This window comes from Callospermophilus lateralis, unplaced genomic scaffold (genome assembly GCF_048772815.1).
Source record: "Callospermophilus lateralis isolate mCalLat2 unplaced genomic scaffold, mCalLat2.hap1 Scaffold_127, whole genome shotgun sequence".
Taxonomy (NCBI): domain Eukaryota; kingdom Metazoa; phylum Chordata; class Mammalia; order Rodentia; family Sciuridae; genus Callospermophilus; species Callospermophilus lateralis.
In genome coordinates, this window is record NW_027512450.1 from 941,356 (window position 1) to 968,476 (window position 27,121).

The 27,121-nt window shown below is 38.3% G+C and overlaps 1 protein-coding gene across 1 annotated transcript in view; it reads left to right on the forward strand.

The window, feature by feature from the left end:
* Nucleotides 1-10,582: 10,582 nt before the first annotated feature.
* LOC143387301 (fibronectin-like) overlaps nt 10,583-27,121 on the forward strand; it is a 36,266-nt gene continuing 19,727 nt past the window's right edge. Inside the window, 10 exon segments of the mRNA XM_076841821.2 lie at nt 10,583-10,595; nt 15,663-15,757; nt 17,234-17,402; nt 17,815-17,901; nt 20,051-20,242; nt 21,555-21,788; nt 21,791-21,826; nt 22,968-23,150; nt 25,161-25,250; nt 26,439-26,708. Of these exon segments, the coding sequence (XP_076697936.1) occupies nt 10,583-10,595; nt 15,663-15,757; nt 17,234-17,402; nt 17,815-17,901; nt 20,051-20,242; nt 21,555-21,788; nt 21,791-21,826; nt 22,968-23,150; nt 25,161-25,250; nt 26,439-26,708 (1,369 nt within the window).

The window sequence follows — 27,121 nt, forward strand, 5'->3', positions numbered from 1 at the left end:
GGGCTTGAACCCACCAGCGCTGTACCACCTGCTCCATCCCCAACCCCGTTGATTTTGAGCCAGGGCTTGAGCTTACGGTCCTCGTGCCTCAACCTCCTGAGTCTCTGAGATTGCAGGTGTAGGTCACCCCACTTTGTGGAATGGTTCATCTTTGAGCACGGCTTCTGTGTACCTGTGTGCAGTGCCAAGGAAGAGAGGCCCTGTTCCATTACTGTGGTTACATGAGCGCCTCTTGATTGGAAAGTAAGGTGCTGGGGACTTGGGCGCAGCTTCAGGCCTCCTCCTCTCACCCTCATTCTTGGAGACACTTACCTTGTCCAGGGCTGGAGGTTCATTTAACAAGCTTTCCATTACCCTGAGGTTAGAGTTCCAGTTGATGAACCCTACAAAATTAGCATGCTGTGGGAGTGTGTGCTGGATCTCCTGTTCTTGAAGTCTAACTCAACAGCTGTTTCTGTCTGAGCTGTTGGTGCAGTACTTTTTAACCTTTTGGGTCACAGAACCTTTAAAAATTTGTTGCAAGACCATTTCCTCACAAAATTCACAGACAAATGATTATGATTATCTTTAAGGGTTCTTTTGTTATTTGTGGATCCTAACTTAAGAACCCACACATAGGTGTTTTGAATTGTTCATATGAACAACTAAAAAGTTTTATTTATTTTTATGTGGTGCAGAGGATTGAACCCAGTGCCTTACACTATTGTGTATGCATTAGCCAAGGGGAGCAGCACAGCCACTTCTTGCTGGCCTAGGGCTAAGTGTGCACATAGTCTCCCAGGAGAGAAGAGCCCACAGGGCCATTCGCACAACCTGCCTGGTGCACTGCCTGAGTGGTAGAGTGTGCTAAATGCCCAACTTGTGAAGGAGCAGCACTTTGGGTTGTCAGAAGGTTGTAGCACTGGTGAAAGCAGTGAGGCCAGCTAGCATGCCACAGCTCCCTGAGGAAAAGGAGACAAGTAGAACTGACTGCACAAGGGTAGGGGAGGGGGAGGGCATCGTGATGTGGGGGGGCCTGGGCTGGGCCAGGTGATCTGTTTTGTCAAAGCATGAAGTTGGTCAAATTTGATCTTTTAATTTTTTCATAGAGGTTAATTTTATGAATAACTCTATACTTTCCTTTAGGAGAGTGTGTCTTGTGATGTTGATGCCTCAGAGCTGAAACCATGAGTGAATTTCGGATTCATCATGATGTCAATGAGCTGCTCAGCTTGTTGCATGTCCACAGTGGAGATGGAGCTGAGATCTATCTGCTGCAGAAGAACCAGACCCCGTATGTCACAACCACCGTCTCTGCCCACATTGCCAAGGTGAGCACTAGTCCTTGCTGCAGGGCCATGCACGTCAGGGTAGGTACTTGTTTCTGGCAGTTACAGCAGCTCCCATGAGGGAAGCCACAGTACTTGTTGAGTGCTTCCCATGGGCCAAGGACATGCTCCACTCTGCTGTTCTCCTGGCTCCTGGTAGCAGCTGCTGTCACTTCACATTGTGTAGATGAGTCACTGGAAGCCCAAGTGAGCTGGCTTTAACCCTGACGTAGGTGCTACCCTGCTGTTTCCCAGGGAGGGGCTCACAGAAGCTCGGACATTCCTACAGGTAAAAAGCTACCGCTGTTAAACACATTGAAATTTTTCAAGGTGTTTCCTCAGTCACATTACACATGATTTAAAAAGATTTTCAGTGAAAGATGGTTTTAAATTTGAAATCTGTTTCTAAAACACACTGTGAAGTTTCACTTATTTGGATAAAAGTCAGGACAGTTAGACAAGCTAATAGGGTAGGGTGGAGAGAGACACGCAAACTTCTGTAGTCATCGTCAGCATACACAAGTCACTGGGTTAAATGTGTCCTAGAGCCATACATGGTAATAAATCCTATGGGGACTAGAGTTCAGGGTGTGAAATGAAAGTGTGAGCTACCAGGAAAAGGTAAGTGCTTATTATTTGCTCTTGTCTAAGAAGCAAAAAGTGAGAGAAACTGCTGAAAACATTTATTCTAAATCATGAATGGCTAGTGAGACAAAGAGTTATCCCCCAGAATTACACCAACAGACATTAAAAAGTCTTCAGACTCTAGTCTATATAGCTCAAATCAAATGTTGTGTTTTGTTTTTTCTGTGCCATGTGGGAATTTAGACTCAACACTGAAATTATTCCTTTTTTCCCCCTCAGTCTGGATTTTAATGTCTTACTTCTTATTTTTATTTTTAAAATACTGTGTGGGAAAAAGTCAAATATCTTGTGGGCCATTTTGCAGAGACTGCTATAATGGCTGAACTGAACTAAGGTTTAGTGAGCTATTTTGTTAAGTATATTATTCTGGTGGCATTTGGGGAAACGGGGGTGGGTGATCCTTGGTGCTCTCCAGCACCTCTGAAATCATACATTACGTGGCTGTGGCTCACTTTGCCAAAATACCAGGGCCAGCAGGGGGTCACCATTTTTAATGGCCCACAAGAAACAATTTAGAGAACAGTCAATTTCTTTTATTGAACATCTGTGAAAGCCACAACTTTTTCACAAATTACATTCTCTCCAACAGTACTGGACTTTAGAACTGGGTATTTTCTATTGCTTGAGCTAGCCAGGGAAAATCTTCCCAAGTTTAAGATGATCCTCTCTGTCTGAGAAGACCATTACAGGAAAATCACCAAACCACAACCCCACAAACTGATGTCAAGCAACGGATGTGACTGTTAAGTATGAGTTACAGATTCTGGAAGGTCTTGTTAGGTGAAGAACTGCCTGGCTGTTAAAGAAATAAATATGCCCTATCAATAAAGGAATGAGCCATATTTTCCCCAGAAATAGCTGCTTCTTCCCACTTTTCTCACATTTGCTCTTAAGAATTCAGCACAAGTTATAAAACTCAGGAAAGTTATTCCCAGAATTCAGCTTAGTAAGACAGTAAAAAAGCTACAGAAAGTTACAAGTAATTTCAAAAACAGCAAGCTCTGCGGATGTTTACAGCCACAGGAGTATTTGAGGTTTAAATGAAGTTGTATAACTCCTTGTTTACGTTGGTTTATTTAAATATAAGCTGGCCTGAGTGGTTCTCATTATCATTTCTTTCTCAATCAATCATCTCTTCAACAAATGTTTTTTGAAAGTATACTCTGCAATGTACTATTTTAACCTTTACATAATAAATATTAATTTTGGTATTAGCATTTTAATTCAAATATAATTATATTTTAAGTAAATATATATATATATATATATATATATATATATATATATATATATATATATATATAGACATATTCAAGAGAGCAAAAAATAGCATTTCCAATAAGTATATCAAAGTTCCCCCCCAAAAAAAGTTCCTGTACTGATCCCCTCACTCCACTTAATTATTGTTATCTTCACTAAAAATCCTTTCATTTCATAGGCACTCTACTCTATCCAGCAAAAAAAGAAAAGTACATAAAATGTCTCATGCTAATGAAAAAGACAACTATATAATTCTACATTTCAGTAAAAAAAGGCTGTCTGCTGAGAGGAAGCAGGCACAGGACTTTCCATTCTAACTCAGTGAAGGCCTTTCTTAAGAAATACAAAGACAATTTCATGAGAGTAGATTTTAGGCTCTCTCAGAACCAGATGACATAAAAGAGTGAAATTTTAAGGTGAACTTTCTTTCAAATTAAAAGCAAATTTCATTTGCCTGTGATTAACAATCATTTAGGAAAAAGCCTTCATTGGCCAGACACCAAATTTAAACGGAAATAAGTTTTTGGTGAAGTAGGGATTCTTATGGGGAAACATTTATAGAGAGATTTTGTTGGGAAATAAATTCCAGAGTTATGCACAAACTAAGGGTTGTCTTGACTTTTTTTTGACTGCTTTTGAATGTCTATATTTTTAAATTAGTAAAAGAGGAAGATTTGTGGAAAGCTTTTGGGAAATTGAAAACTAGTACATGGTTGCAATATATGCTGAAAAAAGTGCTTATGTTAGATGTTTTCATAATTCAAAATGTCAAGTTGAAAATAACAAATAATATTCGGCTAGCAATAAGGAGTCTCATAATTCTTTGTAATGTAAATGGAATGTACTTAGTGGAAATCAGTTTCTGAATAGAGGCCTTTATTGTGATGTGTATATATAGAAGATTTAAGACCATTTACTCTAAAATGTTGAGCAAAAGTAGAAACATGACCAAAAATTATTAGAATTTTCACCCTCTGTGGAACTTCAAGAGTTTTTTAAGTAAAAGGAAAAAAACAAAAAAAAGAAAGAAAGAAAAGAAAGTTCATTTCTGTGTGCTATAGAAGTACTTAACGCTTTGCTGTCAACAACACTTGGGAGAAAAAATTTCCTCAACTTCTTGCTCTATTGGTTGGTTTCCACTCAGTCCCTAGATATTTTTCATTCTGCTTATATGGCTATCATTTGATGCCCAATGTAATAAACTATAGGTAGAGATGCTGATTTATTTTGTCTTAACTATTTGGTAAATTTATTTTGTCTGATAGAATTCAATTTTTCTAATTGCAGGGTCATTATGCTACTCAAAGTGCTAGCCTAGGAGGAAATAAGGAACTTGGCAAATGTATGCAAAAAAATTTTTTTTTCATTTTTTTGAGCTACTATAGATCAAACCCAGGGCTTTGGGCATGCTAGGCACGTGTTTTGCTGATGCAGTCACATCACCAGCCCTCATAGAGAAGATCTTTCTTCAAAAATTATATCAGCTAAATGAAATAGCATGCTTTTGAATTACATTCTGGCACAAGCTCCTTGTCTTGTAGCAGATGAATAATAAACAATTTATGGCCCAGCAGCCAATCCATAGAGCACATTTTTAGTAGCATTGCTTTAAATGATGTACTAAGTTTTTAAAGTTAACCTTTAAAAATGGAAGAACAGAGACTGCAAAAATACAGTAAAGAACCTATGATGTGGCTGGGGATACAGCTCAGTTGGTACAGTGCTTGCCTTACATGCACAAGGCCTTAGGTTCAATCCCCAGCACCATTAAAAAAAAAGAACTAAATTTTGGCTTACATGTAGTGAAGACTCCAGTGGCTTTGGGGCTCTCTTGGTCGCCTTTGATACCTACGAGGGTGACAGTGTACTCAGACACAGGCTGCAGGTTCCTCACGGGGTACTTGGAGACAGAGGGCCCCATGTTGTACTGCTTGGGCCGGCCCCCTCGGGTCAGGCCCAGTGTCAGTCGGTACCCTGAGATCCGGGCCCGAGGTGGGGTCCAAGTTACCAGGACAGTTGTGTCACTTTCATTGACAAATTGGAGGTTAGTGGGAGCATCCGGTTCTAGAAAAAAAGATGAAACATGTCAAGAAATATTTAGATCAGTAATTATCTCATTGGAATCTTAATGCTTGACTAAACAGTGTTGCATTTCTTCTACTCAAGGTAGAAACTAAAGGAAAAGTCAAAACTCTGGAGAAAATGAGCCTTTAAGAGACAGAGCACTTTGTACAACTGTGCCTAAACACTGTGTCAGCCATGAGAAATCCTTGATCTTTTCCCCTTGAGGGTTATCCTTTGGACAGTCTCATTTTCAGCAAGATCTCCCATCACACTCAGAAATTACAACTACATTAAAGTGATGGCATTTTCTTAAAAAAGCAAAACAAATACTTGTGAACCCCACAATTTGCTCAGAGCCAGAAAGGTTATGGGAAGAGAGATAAACTCAACAGAAAGGACAGCAAGACAGAAGTTCCCTATGGATCAAAGGAAGAGTCTATCCATTTATTAAATGAATAGTCCTTTGCTGGAGAAATAAATGTTATTTTCGCATGGTTCTGAGTAGACAATAATTATAGTTATTAGAATAGGCTCAGAACCTCAGATTCTCAGTAGGACATGGGTGACTTTGTACTATCTGAAAGAATAGTACATCCATTGGAATGGAAACATCCATTGTGGGTTTTCTTCTTAAGTATGACAACTAGTAGTTTCCCCTCAGAATTCTAGAACACATTTCAGATACAAGAAATCTTTAGGAGGTGGCTGGGTATAATTGAAAACAGGGAGTCCAGAATCAAAAAGTCAGGTTTTAGAACCAGTTCTATCTCTTCTTAGCTCTATGACCTTAAAACTTGCAGAACTTCAAAAATGTTTAAGTTTCTTTCTGAATCCAGTAGAGATAATAATATTTTCCTTTATAAGATTAAAATGAAGATTAAATATGAGTAGAGTGGTTCGCTAGAACTGAGCAGACAACTCAGTGTTCAAAATAGTAGACACTTATTCATTTCCACATTTTTTTTGCAGTGTTGGAAATTGAACATATTAGGTAAGTGTTCCACCACTGAGCTACATCCCTAGCCCAGCAACTACAATTCTAAAATTCTACTATAAAAGTGTTAGTAGTTTACAATTTAACTTAGATCTAGATATATTTATTAAATAAAAAATGCACTCAAATTACTTAACCATGTTTCCATTAGCAAAGGAAATTAGGTTCTCTTAGTGCCATTCCCCTGAGTATTGGAAATGGATTACCATTTACCATCCACAGAGCTTATCTGAATTTTCATTCCAAGTTTAGTGAGCTTTACATTCAATACACAGTCTCCCTGTTGGGCATTTTTCTACTGCTAAGCTGTAAACCCAGGAGGTTAATAGAAGAGCAAGGTTGCACTTCCACATAGGTCAGATGTGAGGGTGGAGAAGCTGGGGTGGGGCAGACACAGGTAGGAAGAGTACATACTGGTTGTCTGTTGTGCAGTCAGAGGCTTGCTCTCCCTCCCCTGGTTCACAGCAAAGACCTTGAAGTAATAGGTGGCCCTGGGGGGGAAAACCCCATGACTTCTACAAAAGTGTTCCTGTTAATAGGCAGCCTCTGCCCATAATAGGCAGCCTCTGCCCATGCTCCCCAGGCAAGTTGACGGGGATCACATCCACATGATAGCCGGTCACTGCACTGTCAGGGGGTGTCCACATGATGGTGACCTTCACGTCTGTCACTTTCACAAACTGCAGGTCTTTAGGAGGGGGAACTTTATCTAACAGAGAAGAAACAGCAAGTCATTCACAATTCCAACTTCTTTTTTGTACTGGGAATTTAAGCCAGGGAAACGTTACCATTTAGCCACATCCCCAGCCCTTTTAATTTTTTTTTATTTTGAGACAGGGTCTCACTATGTGGCTTAGGGCCTGGATAAGTTGCTGAGGCTGGCCTTGAATTTGAAATCCTGCCTCAGTCTCTCAGGTTGCTGGGATTACAGACGTGCACCACCATGGCCAGCTGAAAACTGTCTTTAAGGCCATTTTCCTGGACATGTTAGGCACTTCATGGGGCTACCCTCCAGAGCACTGCTAAATTTTGTCTCTTAACCAGATAATTGGCTTTTTTGCATAGATTTTCACAGTTCAGTCATACTGCTTACATTATGAAATTTGAAGTTTTGTGTCTAAAATACATAGGTAAATGTATGAGTTTACAGCATAAGAGGTATCAATTTGGAGAGAGAAGTTAAACATAAAAAAATACAGTACCTGCCCAAACGATAAGATGGTCTTATCTTACTGAACTATTTTATAATAATGAAGAGCAACAGATAAAATGACCCTAGGCTTATGAGGAAAAAAATAAGAAAAATTGATGGTAAAATTGTTTTTTGACTAGTAGTTCCAATAGCTGTCTTTGATAAGCTCCCTAACTTGTATTGTGCACACTTCAGTGGAATATCCTTAGTTTCAGATGATTTGAATGTAGGAACTTCTGACAGAGAGAAAACAACCCTCTCTCAGGGACAATCAACCCTTAGTCTGTGTACTCCAGTTCTCCCCAGAAGGCTAATGGAATGAACTTGATCCCAGGAGGTCTACCTGTTATCTAGCTGCCCCAGGGGAGCATTACCTGACCGTGGGGTGCCCGTGGTTTCTTGCTGGATGAAGAGAGGAGTACTCTCCTGGTTTTCTTCCACCGCATAGATGGTGATGTTGTTCTGAACTCCAGGCTGCAAGTCACTGAGGGTGACAGAGTTGGCAGTCTCGGGGAGGTTGAGCTCAGTGCTACCGCCCTCTTCTGATGGTGCATAACTATTCTGTACCCTGCAGGGTCCGGAGAAAAGTATGAGGGCTGTTTTATAAAACAGAGGCTAAGAAAATCATAAATCCTCCCCTCTCTAGTCACCCTTACACCTTGCTTGATTAGTTAAGAATCAGCAAGATTCTTTTTGATTCTTTCAATGCTACCACTTCTAATGACTATTCAGCACAAAGATAAAATAAGAAGAGCCATACAAACCTTTTTAATAATAAATATCATCCTTGAAGACATGAGATACTTAATAACTGTCAATTAGAAAAGCCAGTAGGTGGAAATATTCATGCTAGGCTGATTTCTCTTCTTTGAGCTCTGGATTATGGAAGCAATTAATGAACCAGCCTGAACACAGAGCTCTCAAGCCCTGTCTGGTCTTTGAGGAACCTCTATTATGAGGCTGAATAGGCAACTTAGTTCTTCTTTAAGTCTTAGTGTAAGGTTTTCAGAAATGCCACACCTTTGCAGCCCTGGAAATGCTTGCTGTAATGGCCAATGAGCTGCCTTTGCAGGGGTGTGTGTGTGTGTGTGTGTGTGTGTGTGTGTGTGTGTGTGTGTATGTGTGTGTAAGGAGTTAGTAAAATGGAATGTTACACTTATCCACAGTATGAATCTGCTCTTGCCACACTTAGCCATAAAGATTAACAAAGAAGCCAAAGAACAAGGCTAAACCCACCTGTGATTGGTGCCTGGGGTCTGCTCCAGCGAACAACAATGGAGGTGTCATCAACTTGGCCCACAGTAGGGTCAGGAGGGGCATCAGGAGCTAACAAAGAAAGGAAGGAGGAAGTGAGGCAGCTGGGCAACTTTGCTATAGCCCTGCTTGTACAAAAGGATTCCTTGAACACCACGTAGCACACAGGTACCTGTTGTCTGTGAGGTAGACAGGATCAAATTTTGCTCTCCGTCTTTGGCTATCTGATAGACATTTACAATGTACTTTCGGCCAGGAAGCAGGTCAGGGATGCTCACAGAAGTGGCCGTGCTCGGGAGTTCTTTGGAATAAAAAAGGAAAGGTCACTGATCAAAGCAAACCAATGCCTCCACAGCTGATACAAGAAGAACTACATATCACAGGGGGGAAAAGACTAGAAGGAGATGTAGTAAAAGATCATCAGTGATTATTAATGTACCATGGGATATTTCTTCTTTCATTTTTCCAAAATCTTCTCCTAAAGATGCATAGTCTTAATAATCCACCCCCAAATTTTTGAAAATAGCTCTGTGATTATAAGTCCTAGTAGCAGCAATGGGCAAAAAGTGATGGGATTCGGAGTGGGAGGGATATTCTTTGTCTTGACCTGGATGCTGGTCCCATGAATGAGTTCAACAAACTTTTTTTTTTTTTTTTTTTTTTATTGGTTTGTAATTTTATTGCGTACATTAGTGGCACAAATACTGCATTCACATTAGCTATTTATATAAACTATTCCTAGTTTTGAGATGAGTAATGTAATTTGCTTATGTTTTTTCTTTGATGAGAAGCTCTATATCATAAGCATTTTAATAGATTTTAAATGATTATAATCCACTTAATTTTACTACATTTTTTTGTAATTTTCATTTTCAGGTTAGGTCATTGTATTTGTCTATGTGCTTTAATGATTTCATGTTTCCTAACTGACGTGCTTTAGTGAATGAACACATTTGGTTTCTAGTCAACAATTAATATAGCTTTAAGAAAACAACTTTAGTTCCAAATGTTGTGAATTCAGATAAGTAATTTTGAAAGGTCTACTTTTTTTTGTTCTAATTAGTTATACATGACAGTAGAATGCATTTTGATACATCATACATAAATGGAGTTCAGCTTCTCATTCTTTTAGTTGTACATGATATAGAATCACTCTCAACAAACTTTGTAAAAGATCTCTAACCAGGGGAATCTGGATAGCATAAGCAAAGGACCTGAGCACTCTTCAAAGCTACCATCTTCAGAGGTAGTCCTCATATACAATCACTGCCATGAGAAAATAGCTTCTGTTGGGCAAACCTATGTCCAGGCAAATACTTGGTGCTCAGTGAAGCTCACATCAGGGACCAGGACAAAGTGTCTTTGCTCACAGGAACCCAGCCAGTTCTGTAAATGGTTAGCTCCTCCCTGACTTTTATCAGAGGGGAGAGTGTTCAGACCACGTGTGATGCCCTGTCCCCAGGGGGTCTACCCATCACCCCTCCAAACCTGTCCTGAGACAATGTGTTTAGCTTACCCAGGTACCGTGGCTCATCTCCCTCCTCACTCAGCTCATACTCCACCCGGAATCCAGACACAGTATCGGAAGCTGAGACCCATGAGACCACAAAGCTGCTGGCAGTGATTTCAGTCACAGATTCAGACGTGGCCACTACCGGTGACAAAGGTGTCATCTCTCCTGTCACAGTGTTGCCTAGAGTGCCACAGAAAGGGGGAGAGCAGTCCTTGAGTTTTCTAGAATGTTCACCCTTCTTGTCTGAAGAATACTGTAATTTAAAAAATGTAGGTGCCATTCACAGAAGGAATTGAACTGAGAATGAAGCAGGTCCTGCAGGGAGCCCGAGTCTGGGATACCCAGATGTAGACATGAGGATGCTAGGTACGTACTGGTCCCTTTGGGAGTGCTGCTGCTGGTGGTGGTGAAGTCAAAGCATGTCACTTCTCTGTGGCCATACTGCTGAATACTGATGACCTGCCCCTCATATATCACTCCTGGGGTCAGGCCTTTAATGACGTAGGAGTTTAAGTGACCAGGAATGGTAGCTTCTTTCCAACGGCCCACAGAAATTTTCTGAAAATTTAAATGAAATTTAAAAAAAGAAAAAATCACACAAGAGTTTGCAAGGATGCACATTCAGAGATGAGGGTGAGCAATCTTCAAAGACAAATGAGGAGATTTTCAGCTCCACTCTAGAGGACGATTGTGGAAAACTGAATTCAGAACAGGGGCTAGTAGTAAAGTTTGTTGATGTTAATAATTGTATTATAAGTATTATTTATTGGGAGTTTATAGCTCTGTGCTGTTTTGCTTGTTTTCTCCCACTGATCTTCACCTCCCTGCATCCTACTCAGTAGTGTTGGTATTACTGCTCTCATTTTAGAGGTGGAAAAACCAAGAATTATGTGACATGCTGGAGGTTATGAATTTGCAAGCACTGAACACCTTTGCTTTGGTCAGAGCAATTACTTAATATTGGTGAATACAATTATGATATCCTAAATTTTCATCTTGCCCACTTTTTTTCCACTTTTACAATAAGCAGAGATAGCTTCCTTTCTAAAATGGAAAATATGTTCTATCATCTTTTAAGTTGATGGGATACAATTTAAGTTTCTTGCCCTGCAGAAGTGTCCAAAGGCACCATACTCTTTTTGTGATTCAGATTCTGGGGACAGCACAAAAAAGATTCAACTGGTCTGGTTTTGTGACTCATTCTTGGATACAAACTATCCCATCAAAAGTGGTCAGCCAACTTTGGGCAAGACTATAGAAGAATGTAATTTCAGTTTATTTAATCTTTTGCTCCTGGTTTACATTTTCACATCCTGTTCAACTTCATTAATATGTCATAGATCACAAAGCTCAATGCAATAGAATGTGTGGAAAAGAAACACCCTAACTGCAAACAAGACGAAATCCTTTTAAATATAAATATTCAAAGTAGTATGAGTATCAAAATACATTTTGTATCCCCAGTGATTTTTCTTTTTAATTGCCCAATCAACCAGTTCACAGATTTAATTCAAATGCTCAAGTGCCCATTTACATTTTGGGGATAAATGAAAGTGATCCTAGTATCCTTTGAATTTAAATTTTAACTTAAATACACTGTGAAAAATTTTGAAATTAGTCATTAAAATTAGCTCCAAATTGGTAGTAAACTTGTATTCAATGTGCGCTTTTAAAATTAGGTATCAGAAGAAAAGATTAGAAAATATACTCATAAGGAAACAATCGAAAAGTTTTCATTTTAATAGTCATTTTCTCCTGTATTTAAAGTACTGTTCCTCAAATCATGTTATGAACTTAAAAGTTGTACTGGGGTAGGTTTGAGAGGGTAAGAAAAACTAAAGCTTAATGGACATTATCTTCCTTGGTATGGTTTCTTCAGTTTCTAGATGTTTAGAAAATCACAGGGCTCATTCTTTAAATAAACCAACTATCATCCCTCATCTGCACCTTCCTCTCATCATCTCTTTCTCTTCTATCTAAATAACCTTAGGAGATAAAATTAATGCTTGAAACAATGAATCAGGCTGGAGATGTGGTTCAGTGGTAGAGCACTTGCCTGGCATGCAGGATGCCTGGGGTTTGATCCTCAGTACCACACACAAAACAAACCAAAAAACAAAAATATGGTTTAAAAAGTGGATCAAAAAAGAAAGGAATTAATTTACAGGACGGATCCCAATAAGTTCTTCCTTTAATAGAGTTGAAAGACATGCAAAAAAATTAGATTATCTTCCCACATTGGGCAAGATTAAGTTTATGCTATCATTTCTAATTCCTTGCAAAGATCATTTGCAACATAAATTTCTAAATTCTAAATACAAAAAAAAAAAAGGTCAATTTGATTGACCACATATTCTTACTAAGAAAACATACTGACAGTTAATCAGATCTGTTGACTCAAAAGCTAGAAACAAACAAAAGAAACATATCAGAATTTGGTGAGGTCGGGATACTCAATGTTCAGGGTTTCTGGATGGATTCTCACAGGTCTCCACCTGAGAATGTACTTGGTGATGTGAGATGGTTCTGGTGCATTCCAATGGATGGGGTGAGAGTTGGGCTGACTGGGGGTCTCAGTGATAATTACTTGGACAGGACCACATGTACCTAAAAATTTTAAAAGTTGAGATTTGGTTATATAGAGTATTCACTCCAATTTAAAATTTAATGTTCATGGATGTCATCATTAAAAATGGATTGCTTATCAGCTAATATTACTATAATAAAAATGATCTGGGCTTGGTTAAGCCTTTCACCTCCTGACACTGGAAATCAATGCAACAAATTCTTTCTTAGATGATTATTATTGTTCTTCAAATGAGAAACACAAATGTTTATAATTAACATTTTTTAAAAAATCTCTTTAATCTGTTTTCTTCTTTATTTTCAAAGGAAAATTGTGAAACAATTGTGAAATTGCTTTAACACAGACAATGTAATTCAGAATACAAACTTCATTTACTGATTATATTGTTTCCTTTAAAGAAAATTCTAATTTGTGAAAGTTTCATTACCAAAGACTCTGCTATCTGAGAAGAAAACAACATTCCAAAGGCCATATGACATGACGTAAAACAAACACATTTCTAAATGGTGCCGAATCTTAGGCAAATAGACAAAGGTAATAATTAAATACCCAGTTTTATTTCTCATCAGCCTAAGCATTCTGTCAGTTTGGAAAAAGAAATCTAGCTTTATTTCTATTCAAAAAGTATACTCTAAAATCACACCACTGGCCAAATTATTAAAAGATCAAAATTTTTTTTCAAAAGGAGTTAACAACTAAAATGACATTATGAAGTACATAATAAATTCAATGTTTCCACATCTTGGCATGTGTGACTGTTATGGACTTGGTTCTTTTGTTTAAGGAAAAGGAAAAATAAGGAAAGAAAATCAATTTATTAATACAATAGACTCCACTTAGGATAAAACAAAACAGTCCTGAAATATTTAGGTTTATAGAACAGAAAACTATCTTTCTCTTAAACTCTGTATTCTCTATAATGTCAGCCAATGTTCAATTTTCTAGAAATAAAAAAAAAGTTCTTTCTAATAAATAACCTTTCCAAGAATTTTGTATGTTTAATAAAGCACTTCACCAGATTATTAACAGATTTAAGTTTCCTGAAAGGTCTCAGGGAAAAGTATATTTATTTTCGAATATATAGAAACTTATTTATAAATATATTTAGTATCTTAGCCATTAAATTATCTTTGAAAACAAAGTATTCTCTAGCAGAATAATTATCTAACTTGTAAATCTAGGTATACTTAAAAGTCCTAGAATAATACACTGACTCTCATGCGGGTAAAAATTCAAAGTTGGTTGGAAATCCAAATATTCTTTGAATCTTAATTTCATTGAGGGTACATATTTCCAGGCCACATGGCTATCAAAGTTCATGTATAAAATTCATAGTTTTCCATTCTAAAGTGACATATATTTCACAGAACATGCAGGATGTTTGCTTTAATCAATTGGCAAAAGTTACATGACCCTCTTTGAAACATGTTTTCAGTAGTTATTTTTCCCAGTGAGAACAGAGTTTGGTTGGGACATAAAATGGAAGGAACTGTGAAGGCATAACCCAGGGCTACTAATGTGCTCCAAACCCTTGAACTTAATTCACCCAACTCAAACTTCTTGGCTTCCAAAGCCTCATCTTTCTAAGTTTATAACAAAAATTTGCAAGGCTGTTGGGAGTGCGTGCCTTAACTGTGTACACATGCTCTTTCTCCTCCTCGCTTTTTTGAAGACATTTAAAAAATTTGTCCTTTTTATTTTTTTTTTAATTTTTATTTTTGAGAGAGAGAGAGAATTTTTTAATATTTATTTTCTAGTTTTCAGCGGACACAACATCTTTGTTTGTATGTGGTGCTGAGGATCGAACCCGGGCCGCACGCATGCCAGGAGAGCACACTACCGCTTGAGCCACATCCCCAGCCCTGTCCTTTTTAGATATACATGATATAGAGTGTATTTTGACAAATTATATACATATGGAGTATAACTTATTCTAATTCAATTCTGGTTTTTGAGGTTGTTCAGGATATGGAGTTTCACTGGTGGTATTCATATATGAACATAGAAAAGTTATGTCCAATTCATTCTGCTGTCTTTCCTATTCCCATTCCCACTCCCTTCCCTTCATTCCTCTTTGTCTAATCCCTTGCTTTAAAGAATATTTTCACTAAGGGAAATAACTGGTGCTAGGATGCTAGGAGATGCAAAATAAACCTTTGTTATGATTTCTAATTCTAGTGGTAGGATACTAAACTTCTATAGAATTCTTATGAATGAACAATCACATATTAAAAGGATGAATTTTTACAATTAAGATACATTCATGATTTCAGAATTTTTTTAACTTTTATATAGCATCAATTACCACAACCAAGAATATTGGTCACCATTGTGGAAAATTCAGCAAAAAGCTATTTTTAGATCACATCTGTAATTTTACCATTGTTCTTAATGTTTAAGAAACCAAATGATCCTCTGTTTGCAGTGACCAGTTACATATTTTATAAGGGACTTTATTCTGTTATAAGAAAATTTATTGTCACCAAACTCAAATCCCAACATTAATGAAAAGCCACAAGTCACAGAATCTAAGGAGTGTTGTCTAGCCACCTGTTATACTCAAGTGTGATTCACAGACCAGAGTTGGCATCATTGGCCGGTTTGAAAAGCTAGCTCCTCAACCCCATGCTGGACCTCCAGAATCAGCACCTGGATTTTCACCAGGTTATTTGTGTGGCACATTGATCATTGAGAAGCACTGCTCTTCCCACCTGATGAAGTAACTCCTTCTCCATCTACTGGTTCATTAAACTCAAGTTCTAGATAAAGATACTTGTTTTTTTTACATTTTCTACCATCATTTATGAGTTGAAGGTGTTGAACACATGTGTTGGTTCATTTCACAGTGCAGCCATCGAGCTCCATTCCACCTTTCAACACAGAGGTCACTGAGACCACCATTGTGATCACATGGATCCCTGTTCCAAGGATTGGGTTTAAGGTAAACTGCAAATGTTCCTAAATTCTTGCAATGCAGGCTTGATAGAGCCATCCTATTTTTGCATGCAGTAGATAGAAGTGGTTCAGGAGAGGAGACCTGGGTGTTGTCACCTGCCTCTGTTCACACCTGGAGGATCCCCTTGCTTACCTTGTTCAGTTGCTGCAAGGATGGACTGAGGGTGTGTGTGTGCTTTGCAAAGGAGAAAACATTAGCATGGACCTGTTAGTTGTTGCTCTTTTTATTTTCTCTATCCTTTCCCCCAGGGAACTACATTTAAGAAAAATGTAGGAGAACTCCATTTGATATGTTGTTCTAAATGGGTGCCAAGCAGTTCACAAAAGCCAATTTGGGGAGGACAATTAAACTTGGAGTCATTTAAAAATCACACTTTCATCCAATCAGTTTCCTTTTGACTTGTTCAAAGCCCCATCGGTAAATCTCTTTAATAGAGTTTAAGATTGAGGTCTCCCCTGTAGATATCTGGATTCATGTTCTTTAAAGTAATGATATTAGGGAAATGATGAATACAAATGAATATGCTTGAAAGAATTACTTTTGTTGTTTATGTAGAGAATGGAGGAAGAAATAATTCATCAAGACTGGAAATTAAGACTAAACCCCCAGGATTGTTTTAAAAATAAGCCAGAGGTCATTTCCTTTTTGAGTATGTAATGGCCATATTGATGATTAGGCCACTTATTGAGACTCCTTTTTGAAGTGTGCCAATGTACCTTGTGGATTTCCTTTAATGGCATCAATCTAACCTTCAGATGCTGTGTAGCATATGAAGGATTTTTCTGAGGTCTAACACCATTTCATAACACCATAACTATGGGCACATTTATTTTAATTCTTCTTTTGGAACATATCCTGCAGCTGGAACTATGAACATAATGTCTTCAACAGGAGGGTTTTTGTGTGTGTGTGTGTATGTGCGTGTGTGTGTGTGTGTGTGTGTGTGTGTGTGTTTTAATAAGAGGTACTACAGAGGCTGGTGCCCTGAAATGGCAACTGAAAAGTGAACTAGATGTAAATAACTCATTTAATAGAGTGCCTAGGGAATTTCCTCTCACACAAAAGAAAATAGAAGTGAACTATATCATGTGGCCCAAAGCCCCCTGTTTATACCAGAAGGTCCTTTATCAAGCAAATCAGCATTTTTAATAGAAGGTTCCAGGCATTTCTCTGGAACCTTCCATCACAAACTACCTTAGTGCCATTTGGAAGATACCTTAGTGCTATTTGGACGATACCTCTTCCACCCTGGGTCCAATCTAGGGAATTTCCAGCTGAGGTTGGAAATAGAGCTACGGCACGTCCCCAGTGCCTCCCCAGTGAAAGTACATTGTGTGTTTCTGAGGAGCCATGATATATAAAGTCTAACCACAACCTCTCAACATGTATCTAGATTATAATTTAACTATTATTTAACCAGAAATGCTTGTCCTTTGTGTTTATGTGCTCTCCTCCCTCTAGCTGGGTGTGCGACCAAGCCAGGGAGGTGAGGCCCCACAAGAAGTGACTTCAGACTCAGGAAGCATTGTCCTGTCTGGCTTGACTCCAGGAGTGGAATATGATTACAGCGTCCAAGTCCTGAGAGATGGGAAAGAAATCGAACAGCCGATTGTCAACAGAGTGGTGACACGTAGGGAGAGTTCTTGTGTTTTTTTCTTTTCTTTTAGCTTTTCAAACTGTTCTACTTTTAAAAATCTGTCAATAGCACTATTTATAAGAATAGTATGGGGGGAAAATCTTATCCCGACCTACTATTTAGAAATTTGGAAGAGCGGATCCAACCCATGCCAGGTATTTTGGGGCATAAGATATGTTCTTTCCATGTCAAGAGTATTTGCAAGCTGGAAAGTTGGAAATAATTCCATTAGTAGTACAAAATAATCGTGCACCATGTTTTCATACTATGACTTCTATAATTTCACCAATTCTGGAAGGAAGGCAGGGAGGGATAAAGGGAAAAGAAAGAAGGGGAAGAAACATTCCTCTGGCCAAGTCCTTTGTGTGAGCTCTCATTTTTAATTTAACATTTTCTTTTTGCATAGCACTGTCTCCACTGACCAACTTGCACCTGGAGGCCAACCCTGATACTGGCGAGCTTACTGTGTCCTGGGAGAGGATCACCACCCCAGGTAGGACTGGGACCAGTTGGAGGGTTTCCAAAACCAAGATTTTATACTAAACCAAAGTTTCAGCTAATGTTGGTTGCATCCATACCTGTTATACTTAACTTGAGGAATATATCTAGTTTATTACTTAACTCGTACTTATTTTACTGTTAAAATTTTTGTAAGAAGTAGCTGGGTGCAGTGGCACATGCCTGCAATCCCAGTGACTTAGGAGGCTGAGGCAGGAGGATGGTGAGTTCAAAGCCAGCTTCAGCAACTTGGTGAGGCCCTTAGCAATTCAATAATACCCTGTCTCTAAAATAAAATGTAATATTAAAAAAAAATAAAGAGGCTGGGATATAGCTCAATTGATAGAGTGCTTGCCTCACATGCATAAGGCCCTGGGTTCAATCCCAAGGATTTCAAATAAAAAAATAAAATAAAGGCTGCAGATGTGGCTCAGGGGTACATTGCCCCTAATTGCCCCTAGGTTCAATCCCTGGTACAAAAATAAAAACCTGTAAGAAGTATTTTTTGCACACCTCTACTGCTATGTGGGTATAAAACTGAGGTAATTATCTCTAAGTCTGATCAGTTTATACAATCACACAAGGTAAAAGTAGCTCAAAATATCCTTTCTAATCTCCCTCTGAAGTCTAGAATGATTTTGGTGTTTTTTTGTTTGTTTGTTTGTTTTTAAATATATGAACACATAGTTTAAGCCAAAGCTACCCAGTTTCCAACTGAGTTACTCTGGTTTTGAAACTTTCTGCTGGGGAGTTTCATGCTGGCTGGCAGCTAGTCATTAATCTCCAGTCTCAATGGCCTCATCAGATGATCACAAGCCAATACAATGACCTAAATATTTTTTCCCATCCAGCTGGATTTCCTTGTATAACACTTTAGTGTTCACCTTGTTCCTAATGATAAAATAGACCCTTGTTTCCTTGTCCTTTGGAAAGTTTAACATCATCACTCTTCCACCTCTTATCTTCGGGTCCTGAAGATCTCTAGTTGTCACCATCTACTTGAATCTCTCCCTTCTCTCCCTCAATTCTTTTACTGCCCAATTTCCATGATTCCTGAAGTCTTAAATAATTTATAGACTTTTTCTAGAATGAATGGCATCACCTTGGTTTCTCTTCCTGAAAATCCCATAGGTCGAGAGAGTGTTTTGTACCATGCAGGTAAAATGGGATGGCCCTCAACAGTCCTACTGAGACTTGATCATTAAGAGAAAGCTGGGGAGAGTGGTAGGAGGAGAGGAATTTGGTCATCATTTCCCCTTTTTCCAAGATTTCCTTTCTTTTCTGTTGTTACTGAAAGGTAGCTTTATTTTTTGTAGTTGACCCACAAAATTTGTACCTATTTTGGGTGTACAGTAAAATAATTTAATACATAGATACAGTCTGTAATGATCAAATAAGCTTCTCCATCTCCTCTTATTATTTCTGTGTGTTGGGCATCTTCAGTCTCTTCTAGTTAGTTCAAAATATATTATAAATCATTATAGACTATAGTCACCCTGCTGGGCTGTAGAACGCTAAAACGAATCCCTCCTATCTACCTGTATTCTGGCACCATTTTCTTACCTACCTACCTTTTTATTTTTCTTCCTTCCCTCCTTGTTTCTTCCTTCCTGCCTTTTTTCTTTCTGTTTTTGGTAACAGGAATTAAGCCCGGGGTGCTTAACCACTGAGCCACATCATCAGCCCCCTTTTTAAAAAATTTTTATCTTGAGACAGGGTCTCACTAAGCTGCTTAGGGCTTCATTTAATTGCTGAGGCTGGCCTCAAACTTAAGATCCTCCAGCCTCCCAAACTGGCTGTCACTGTGCCCGGCCCATTATCTAACCTTTCTGTATCTCCCTTCCTTGCTACTCTTCCTAGTCTTTAGTGATCTCCATTCTACTCTCTTCTTCTATAAGATCAACATTATAATTTCCACAAATGAATGAGAATACACAGTTTTGTCTTTCTGTTCTGAGCTTATTTTATTTAACACAAGATTTTCTTGACTGTACTCAAACTCTTGGTCAACCTCAAAGGGTTGAATAGCAGTAGAATCCTTAATAAACATTCAATCTCCTTCGTCAGTTCACCATGGAGTCTTGTTTAATCCTCTGTGGGTCATCAATGCTCTGTGGTAACTTCCTCCTTTCTGTTCTTTCCAGGTATCACTGGCTATAGAATCACCACCACCCCTACAAGCGGACAGCAGGGTAATGCTTTGGAAGAAATGGTTCGTGCGGATCAGAGTTCTTGCACTTTTGAAAATCTGAGTCCCGGCCTGGAATACAATGTCAGTGTTTACACTGTCAAAGATGACAAGGAAAGTGTCCCTATCTCTGATACCATCATCCCAGGTAATAAAAAAATAAGCTGTTCTCCTCAGAGTGGCAGTTTCAATAAGAAGGGATTAGAATCTTAATCCCCAGATGGCTGAGTGTGTCAAGTGTGTTTGGGATTTAATGCCAACCTCCCAACCGCACTTTCCAAAACTACGCAGTCAAAATGACTGTTTGGACAAAGGCTTGCTGATAACACTACTTCACTGTCTATGCTTCACTGGGATGCTCTTTGTTGCTATGAGTATGTAATGGAGTGGCAACCGTGGCATGAACTCTCTACTGTTTGCTCACGTGGAAATTATTAAAATGTCATGTGTCTGTACTCAGTACTGACGGCCTAAAAGTAATATGGTAAATGCATCCCATCGGGACATCTGTGCCTGATTTTACAGTCAGTTTCTGCTTTTAGCAGCCATCTATAAAATATTTTTTTGTCTCCATGTGTGAGCACAGATATAATGTATGGTTGACAATATCCAGTTCCTTATCTTGCAACTTCAAAGTCTTTTTTAAAATTGGAGGAGGGAAAAGAGGATGAAGAAGGAAATCAAGGCCACACCCACAGGGCATTCCTTCTTATGAATTGAAAGAAAAGACCTATCTAGGGATACATTCATTGTTTGTCCAAAATTGGATGATGACAGAATGAAATTACTGCACAGACTGTTTCCCCTTTGGCACTGTTTGGTATGTGTTTACTAATGCTAATTAAATAACTTTGATTATGAATTAAAAGATTGGCAGTGGCCTTGGACGCAAGCCTGTCTGTCCTTGGCCCGAATGTGCTTTTTTGGGAAAGGCACTTTTCACACCGTACATCCATAATGCATTAGTATTATCACCATGATGTTGACATGAGTTTTGTATGAGGCAAAAACCAATTCATCAGCCAGTTTTTTAAAACCTTCATGCAAGCTTTGATTTTCCTACTGAGACAGCTTGAGATTTTTTTTTTTTAAATCATTGCTGATACTTAATGTGGATATTGTGTCTGGGTTCATGGTTTTGACATCCTAAACTGGCCTATGATTTTTAGGAATCTGAGAAGTCAAACTTTACTGTTTAGAAGTCAAACTTTACTGTTTCCAAATGCAAGAAAATCCCTAAAAGAATATTGTAACCTGTTTTATTTTCCCAGGAAAGCAAACTATTCATGATACTTAGGACATCTTTTCAGATCATTTGAAATAGATTGCATATTACCATCATTGCTTTACCATTCTATCAGTTTGACTATAGATAACCTGATATACACTGCTTTATTTTTTCCTCTTTTTTTTTTGCTTCTCTTTTCCTGTTGCCCCCTCTTCGCTTTGTAACTAAATAGAGGTGCCCCAACTCACTGACCTAAGCTTTGTTGATATAACCGATTCAAGCATCGGCCTGAGGTGGACCCCGCTAAACTCTTCCACCATTATTGGGTACCGCATCACAGTAGTTGCAGCAGGAGAAGGGATCCCTATTTTTGAAGATTTTGTGGACTCCTCAGTAGGATACTACACAGTTACAGGGCTGGAACCCGGCATTGACTATGACATCAGCGTTATCACTCTCATTAATGGCAGAGAAGTGCCCCTACTACACTGACACAGCAAACGGGTGAATTTTAAAAACTTCTGTGTTTGACACATGGATGGTGTTGCATGCTGCCAACAGCCACTCTGGTTAAATATGAATGTTTCAAGGGAGAAGCCAGAAATTGGCCACAGAGATGAAGACGGGAGGGATTGAGCCTAAGGAATCTAAAGCATATGCCTGACTAATTGAAGTCGTATCCAAAGAGTCTTAAGTGCACTTTCATTTAAACTGCAAGTATGCATAAAACTAGAGGAATCTAGATGTCGGATCTAGTAAATACAAACCAGCAGAGGTGAGTTAAATTTGTAGACCTAGCATTTTTTAAAAAATTCCTAACATAAATACCAAATTTTAGGATGAACACCAGTTCATGCTGAAAGGTACTTCCAGAATATGCCATTACACTCTTCCTTCTACCTCTGGATAAACTCCACCATGTTCCTTTTTTGTAGCTGACTAAAAAGCCATCAAAATTTACAGTAGAACGGAAGGGGTTGTTTTGATGTACAAGAAAAATAAACTTCAGCATATGCTAGATTTTGTTGCTATCATAAGGTAAAGGAACTCCTTTTTAACCACAGTCTGGGGACCAGCATGCAACATCTTAAAGGTTCTCTGCCCTGCATTGGAAGAAACATGCTGAGAACCAATTTGCATGAACCCTTCTCACTTGTAAGTAGAATTCACGGAATGAAATTGTGGCTATGCCATTAGATCATAGATATTTCATGTCTGGGGGACATTTAGGACCTTCTTGTCTTTTGTCTGTGTGCATGTGTGTTTGTTTTTTTTGGAACATACCCGCTATGTTTCTTTTTGCTCTGTGGCAACTTAAGCCTCTTTGGCCTGGGATAAAAGAATCTTAAGTGGTATTCATCATGTATGTAAAAATCAACCTATTTAAAAGTAGATTAAAATGATTCTTTAGAACACATCGATGATGGCAGAAAGGTTAAAGGGGCCTAACATTACTGAATGTAGTGTTTGATTTTTTAACAGTAGTCTACCATGACTTAGATTAGATTTAGATTAGACTATTTGCATGATTATGACTCTGTTTCCTTTAGGCATGAAATATTGATTTTTTTACCTTTTCAGTGGATTTGTGAGCTTTGACTTTAAAAATCATATTAATATAATCTTCCTTTTTATTTGAAACCAGCTGTTCCTCCTCCCATGGACCTGAGATTCACCAATGTTGGTCCAGACACTATGCATGTCACCTGGGCACCCCCTTCATCTATTGAGCTGAGCAACCTGTTGATGCGCTACTCACCTGTGAAAAACGAGGACGATGTTGCAGAGTTGTCGATTTCTCCATCAGACAGTGCAGTGGTCTTAACAAGTAAGCAGTCGGGTACATCTGTTGAATAAACACTAGCCTGGAGCAGATGTATTAATTCTCAAAGAGAATTAACGCAGAAGATCTGCAGACGAGCTCCAAACTAAAGTCTTCTGTAAATTCTGAAAGACGTAATACTTATTGCTATCTCAATATACTGTTGATATCTACAACTTTAGTGGAAAACCCTAAAAGTAATGTTCCAAGACTTCAAACACATTCTGCTTTCAACTAAACACATAAAATAAGTGAATTTCAAGAGAAATTATTTGACTAAATCTAAGTGTTTAGAAGAGAAAAAAAAATGAAGATTGAAAATAGTGTCCCCATATCTGTTGTGTTGTCATTTTTTCTTGTTAAAGTATCAGCAGATAATCTACTTATCATTTGAAAACTTAAAAACAGTGACTGATTGCTTGGGATAGATCAGGATATTGTGAGGACAGAAGTTTAATTTGTACTTCAAAAAGCATCTGTTGGCAGGATTTCTCAGAAGGCTGAGGTCCTAGAAAACAACTGACATTAAACAAGTTATGGAAATTGTCTCTTTCTAGTCCCTGCCATTTTGAAACAGAATATTTTTTAAAGAAAATAAGAGTAGGCTGCAATGAGGTGCTGTGTTTCACATAAACATTTCTTATTATATTTCACTATTGTGGTACAATGTGTGAGAACATCAAAGATTCCACATAAGCAGAAATGGCTTACATTTAGGGACATTCCTCAATGATGGTCTGAAAACATCCTCTTCCTTTCCAACATGTTCTAGAAAGCAAAACACAAAGAAAGGCAGCTATGTGTGACCATGATCTTGATTTCTTACTTGCTGGCTGGTGAAAGAGAACATCCTTATATTTGCATGATAGCGTCCACAGCACTATTTTTGTTGTAGAGCATTCTGGAACCATTGGTGACCTCATCACCTGATATACACTAAACCCTGCATTGCATGTTGGTTCCTGCTCAACCAATACCTATTACATGTTCATGTGTTCTAAGACCTTCTGGTCCTAATGCTATGACCTCAAGGTAGCCATTTCCCCCTTAGAGAATTATTATTATCCTGTTTTAAAGATGAAACAACTGAGGTCCCCAGTTGTTAAGTTACATTGCCTCTGGCAACTAGGAAGGAAGATGTGAAGTTCCAGCATTTAGCCCTCCCTTCTGGTCCTTTTCCAAACCTTGCAGGACCCTCTGCAGAAAGACTGAAGAGTCAACAGTATATAGGGGAATGAGGGTATAGTGAGCAGAAGTTCAAAGGTTGGAAAGCTTCCTCTGTACCCTTTGGCTATATCAAAATGGGAGAAAGGGTTACTCATGGATGTAGGCTAAACTTTTAAAATATATTAATATGGCTCAATTGATTGTTATCCCTTTATCACGTTACCCTTTTCCAATAAAGCTTCATTATTAAGACCATTGGTCCTGACCTGGGTCAATCACTGAATGATCCTGGGCAAGTCATTTAAAAATGATCATTTCTGTTTGCCTCAGCTTTCTTCTTTGTAAAGTGGGGGGCGGTTGTCACCAACCAAACGTCCAGTGGTACTGGTTATATTTTTTTATGTTAAATGTAGTGAAGGTTCCATAAGTTAAATATATGTCAAAACTTGTCAAACTACATATATTAATATTTGCAGTATATTGTGTCATTATAAAACTGCTTTAGAAAATAGTGAACCACCATGTAGAGTCTTGGGGAGGGCTCGGTGATCACCCATGATACCATAGCAGTTGTCTCCTGTGCTCCCAGTGGTCACACTATCAGGTGCAGATAGAACTAAGTCATACAGAGGAAGAACTTAGGACAGGGCTTAGAGAAGACTCAGGGCAAGGTGACCCTTCATCATCACCTGCTTACAGACCGTCTCCAGGTATCCATGTTTACATAGTTGTAAGTAGTTTGCAGGACTAAAAGCTTGTATATGGTATCGGTTGAAATAGTCCCAGGAGTACTTTGGTTTTTCCTACCTTCAAGCACAAGTGTAAAATGAGTCTCACTTGCCTCTTCAGACCTCTTGCCTGGGACTGAATATTTAGTCAGTGTTTCCAGTGTCTACGAACACCACGAGAGCATACCTCTTAAAGGAAGACAGAAAACATGTGAGTCTTGGAGCAACATGCTTATCAAGTAGCTCTTGCCTACCGATTTTAAAAAAACAAAATGAAACACTACTTCTAAATATACACCTTGTCTTTTGTGGTGATTATGGTGTGGGCAGCCTTGTCATTACTTTTTCTTCAGTGGTCTTAAAAATTAAAAGACACCTCACTCAACAATTAGTAATTTATAATTAGCAATTCAGTCAGTGACATTCTACTCCTGCTTCCACAGTGGACTGAAATTAGTTCAGAAACTTTGCTGTCTATGCTTTAAAAAACAGAAAAACAAAAACAAAACAACAAAATGAAACTCCCAAGAAGAATATCTCATAAACTCTATTATTTTAGAGTTACTGGACATTTCTTTTCATTATACAGTATGTTCTTTCTTAAATATGAATGCTTTTAATTGTTTTCCCTTAAAAAAGCCTATTTTAGTGTGTTTAGTTCTTCATAGTCCAAAAAGGACTTCCCAAAAGGAAGTTGATATATCACAATTTTGTTTGAGTATAGTATTAAATAGAATTAGTGAATATTTCAACTCAAATAAAAATTTGCTGTAAGTCCCAGAAGGGTTAAATAATTTGAATATGGGTTAAATAAAATGAACACTGAATTCTTATTAATTTTCAAAAGTTCTCAATTCATAAAGGATTACCTGCATTGGATCTATCCAGGATAATGTCTTCAGTTTTAGAAAATTTATGTCCAGCTTCATCACCACTAACTCTGTTGACAAATTAGTCTCTTCTTGGGCACAGAAAGCTTCTTTGGTATCTTCTTTAACTTGACAGTGGGCAGATCTTGTCTTACTTTGAGAGATACAGGATGGAACTGGACTATTTGAACATTGAAACACTTGAAAATATTACTTCCCACAGTATTTTAAACACTGGTCTTCAAATGTGATACAGAGACTACTGTAATGATGTGTATACATAACAGGGATTGCTTAGAAAAAGAAAAATGCATGAATTGGCTATTTTGAACTGAAAATATATGATTTTGAAATTCATCTGTGGCTTTGAATCAGTGCCTCATAACCTAAGATTCAGGGCACTTCACTACATTGATGAGAAATGATAAAAAGTTGGGTGGATGTAACTCCCTCCCACCTTCCTCACATGTTAAGCTCATGGTATCTTGTCTTTTTTCTTCCCCTCTTCCTCTCATGGGTGGAAAATATAGGTCTTGATTCCCCATCTGGCATTGAATTTTCTGACATCACTCCCAAGTCTTTCACTGTCCACTGGATTGCTCCTCGAGCTGCCATCACTGGCTACTGGATTCGCCATCATCCTGAGCATAGTGCTGGGAGATCCCGAGAAGATAGAGTGCCCCCCTCTCGGAATTCCATCACCCTCACCAACCTCAATCCAGGCACAGAATATGTGGTCAGCATTGTTGCTCTTTATGGCAGAGAGGAGAGTTCCCCCTTGATTGGCCAACAGTCAACAGGTAACTTGTAGTCTGTTCTTCAGAGCAACCCAGGCTTTCCCATACAGTCGGTACAGTCTATGAAATAACTTAGCTTTATGTAGGCAGAGTCATCTTCTCCCCCCAAAATAGATCATGGTTAAAGACACAGAGAGGCCAGTGAGAGAATGTGTGGAGGAAAATCTCCCTCTTAGAATATAGTGAAGAAAATAATTTCTTTATCCCAAGAAATTTCTCACCTGATTTAGATATTTATATGTTTATAATTATAAAAGTTTTATTTAAAATACAGAAAACCATTTCAAAGTTCTCTTAAAAATATAATTTTAGTATAATAGTGTCATTATTCTTGGAAGATAGATGCTGAAGCACTTAGGGGAGAAGTGTCATCTTGATGTCTCTATCTTAGTCTGAAATGATGTTAATCATTTTAG